Source organism: Hakea prostrata, chromosome 6 (assembly GCF_041222555.1).
Source record: "Hakea prostrata isolate BN-2017 chromosome 6, UWA_Hpros_2, whole genome shotgun sequence".
NCBI classification, from domain to species: Eukaryota; Viridiplantae; Streptophyta; class Magnoliopsida; order Proteales; family Proteaceae; genus Hakea; species Hakea prostrata.
The window spans coordinates 27,570,724-27,573,692 of NC_142605.1; the positions used below are offsets into that span (position 1 = coordinate 27,570,724).

Genomic DNA, 2,969 nt, shown 5'->3' on the forward strand with positions numbered 1-2,969 from the left:
CAAGTCTACTTCTGCAATTATTTAATGCAGAGGCTAATGCGTGTGTGACATTATCAGCTATTCTTTACAATGAGTTATATTTTATGGTAACATAAATGTTGTACTAGTAAAGAGAAAATAAATAAATGAGGGGTATGACGGTAAACTTAGAATACTTAATATTTTTTAGGTATTACACAATAGAGGAGGGCATTTTCGGTAATTATTCTCTGGAATGACGCGCCAGTGAAACCCTAGAAGGTGATGAGTTCTATATAAATTTTGAAACTCAATCTTCGAAAACCTTTCGTAAGTGCAAAGGAGTGGTAGGCGAAGAGTTCCAAAATGTCGAAGCGAGGTATGTGTTCTTCTTCGATATCTTCTTAGAATCGGTTTACTGTTTTAGAGATCAGAGAATATCTATACAACCATGAATCTACTGATGAGTAGAATCGGTTTACTGTTTTAGAGATCAGAGAATATCTATACAACCATGAATCTACTGATGAGTAGAATCGGTTTACTGTTTTAGAGATCAGAGAATATCTATACAACCATGAATCTACTGATGAGTTGCTACTTAACGTTACAGGTCGGGGAGGATCGGCCGGAAACAAGTTCCGGATGTCTCTGGGTCTTCCGGTGGCGGCTACCGTTAACTGCGCCGACAACACCGGAGCCAAGAATCTCTACATCATTTCGGTGAAGGGCATCAAGGGTCGTCTCAATCGTTTGCCTTCTGCTTGTGTGGGTGACATGGTTATGGCCACTGTGAAAAAAGGTAAGCCCGATCTCAGGAAGAAGGTCATGCCTGCTGTTATTGTCAGGCAGCGCAAGCCCTGGCGCCGAAAGGATGGTGTCTTCATGTACTTTGAAGGTAAGCCTTCCATTTTTCTTTGGTTGGGTTATGCTGTAAAATGAGTTTAATTTATATGGATTTGTGGTATCGGGACGGCAACGTCCAATCATAGGTATGATGTTGTTGTTGCTTGTTTTTTTTTTTTTTTTTTTTAAATTTTTTCTAACCAATTTATGTTGGAAGGCCACCTAAAGTAGAGCGAATATGTTTATAGATCAAATTATAGAAGAAACTTGCAGAAGACGTTGCTTTACTAATTTGTGGTTGTTGTCTGCATTCTGCTGGCAATTCATTTGATCGTATGTTTTTGATTACTCATAGGAACTTGATAGGGGAGCCCTGGGTGGTTGAACTGATCTGTGGTGATTTCATAGATGATTTGTAGCCATCAGATTTATCAATCCTGCTGTTTGTTGTTTGAAATATTCCTTTCAATGCATAGGCTATTTGCCTTATCAATTGAATTTCTAGTGTTTTGGTTATTATCAATTACATTATTACTTGGAAGTGGAACAACGTACGACACTTCAATTCAACTTCAATTCAATGTTGCACTTTAATGTTTGAAGTTCACAACAGGGTTTTTTGTTTGAGACTTTTTTTTAATAATGAATGATCCTGATGCAAACATGTAAATGATCTTTGGTTGCCTAGTGGGTAGTTTACATTTTATCATTTATTGAAGCCAACTTCCGATCTGGATGATATAATCCAAGACTGATTTTTGTTACTCCATTTTTTTGCAGACAATGCTGGGGTCATAGTGAACCCAAAGGGAGAAATGAAAGGTAAATTAGCATTCTCTAAAGGAGATAAATAGATATAGGCTTGCATGTATTGACATCTTCTCGAAAAGAATTGCTAGTTGACCTTGATTTTGATTGTTGAGAACTTCAATCTTGATAATTTGATTATTTTTCTACCTTGTGCAGGATCCGCTATCACTGGTCCAATCGGGAAAGAGTGTGCAGATCTGTGGCCTAGGATTGCTAGTGCTGCCAATGCCATCGTTTAAGAGTCTAGATACCCAACTTGAATTTCAAGTAGATTTAATGACAGTATCAAATTTTGTTTGTTTCAATGTCATAACCATAACTGCGAGATTGAGATTGTTCTGTTTTAATTGCATATTTTTATTTGGTCACAGTTTTCTTCATATCCTCTTATTCTCGAGGTTCTTTGATTTTATTTATTTATTGGGTTATATGATGAAGAAAGCTTTATTATCCAAAAATGAACTTGAAAAATCCTTAAAAGCATAAAAAACCAACTGATTTGTTTTTAGCCCAGTAGAAATCCTCACATCAAGCAGCTCGTTCCAACTGTAAGATCGATAGACTATGGTATTGATAGCCGTTTAGCTTTGTAATTTGTAATGTATTTTGAAAGTCGTTTCATCAATGTTGATTTCATATGAATTTTGAAGGCAATTAGTAGCTGAGATGACTCTCATCGTGAAACGCGTCGAAGTTATCGTATCGACTTGTAATACAAGCGATCCCAATGCGAGCCTTAAAAAGCATGATTATTATCTCAGGGCTTTAAAATTATGAACTTGATTTACTAGTATCCATTAATCATTTTTTTTTGGGGTAATGACCATCGATCAATTCGTAAATGGGTTAATTCCTCTTGAATTTAACAACAAAATAATTCATAATTTTAAAGCCTGAGATGCTTACACAGCCACTAATATGTTCGACTCGACTCGTCTTTAAGAGCAGAATTTTGAATTCGTCCTAAGATGGGATGAAATCATGAAATGATGGATTAAAAGTGATCGCCCAGAGTATTCTGTATACAGAATATGCGTTTTTTCTCTGCCTGCAGGAGTGGAGGTGGTGTAGAAAAAGACTGCATGCAACAGAGAGAAACTTGAATATCTGCAACTTCAATTTACGTGATCAGCGTTTTCCGCTTCACTGATCTGCTTCGAAAATATTCAAATTCATTTGCCTTGGCTTTTCCCGTCTCTTGAGTTATACTTTCGAAGCTTTGCATGTCAATTAGGGTTCAATAGCTGGAACGGGCTGTGTGCCTACTGTATTTATGAGATAGCGAGCTTTTCTATGTGCTAATGCGAACGAGGTACAAAAGGGTTGTGGACTTGTGCTAAGGTCTTTTGGCTGCC

The 2,969-nt window shown here is 37.0% G+C and overlaps 1 protein-coding gene across 1 annotated transcript; it reads left to right on the forward strand.

Annotated features, from left to right (window-relative positions):
- Positions 1-233: 233 nt before the first annotated feature.
- On the forward strand, positions 234-1,984 carry LOC149013002 (large ribosomal subunit protein uL14). The gene is made up of 4 exons (XM_089157787.1): positions 234-337; positions 572-856; positions 1,585-1,626; positions 1,771-1,984. The coding sequence occupies exons 1-4, from the start codon at positions 325-327 to the stop codon at positions 1,851-1,853; spliced, it is 423 nt and encodes a 140-aa protein (XP_089013913.1). The 5' UTR covers positions 234-324; the 3' UTR covers positions 1,854-1,984.
- Positions 1,985-2,969: the final 985 nt, after the last annotated feature.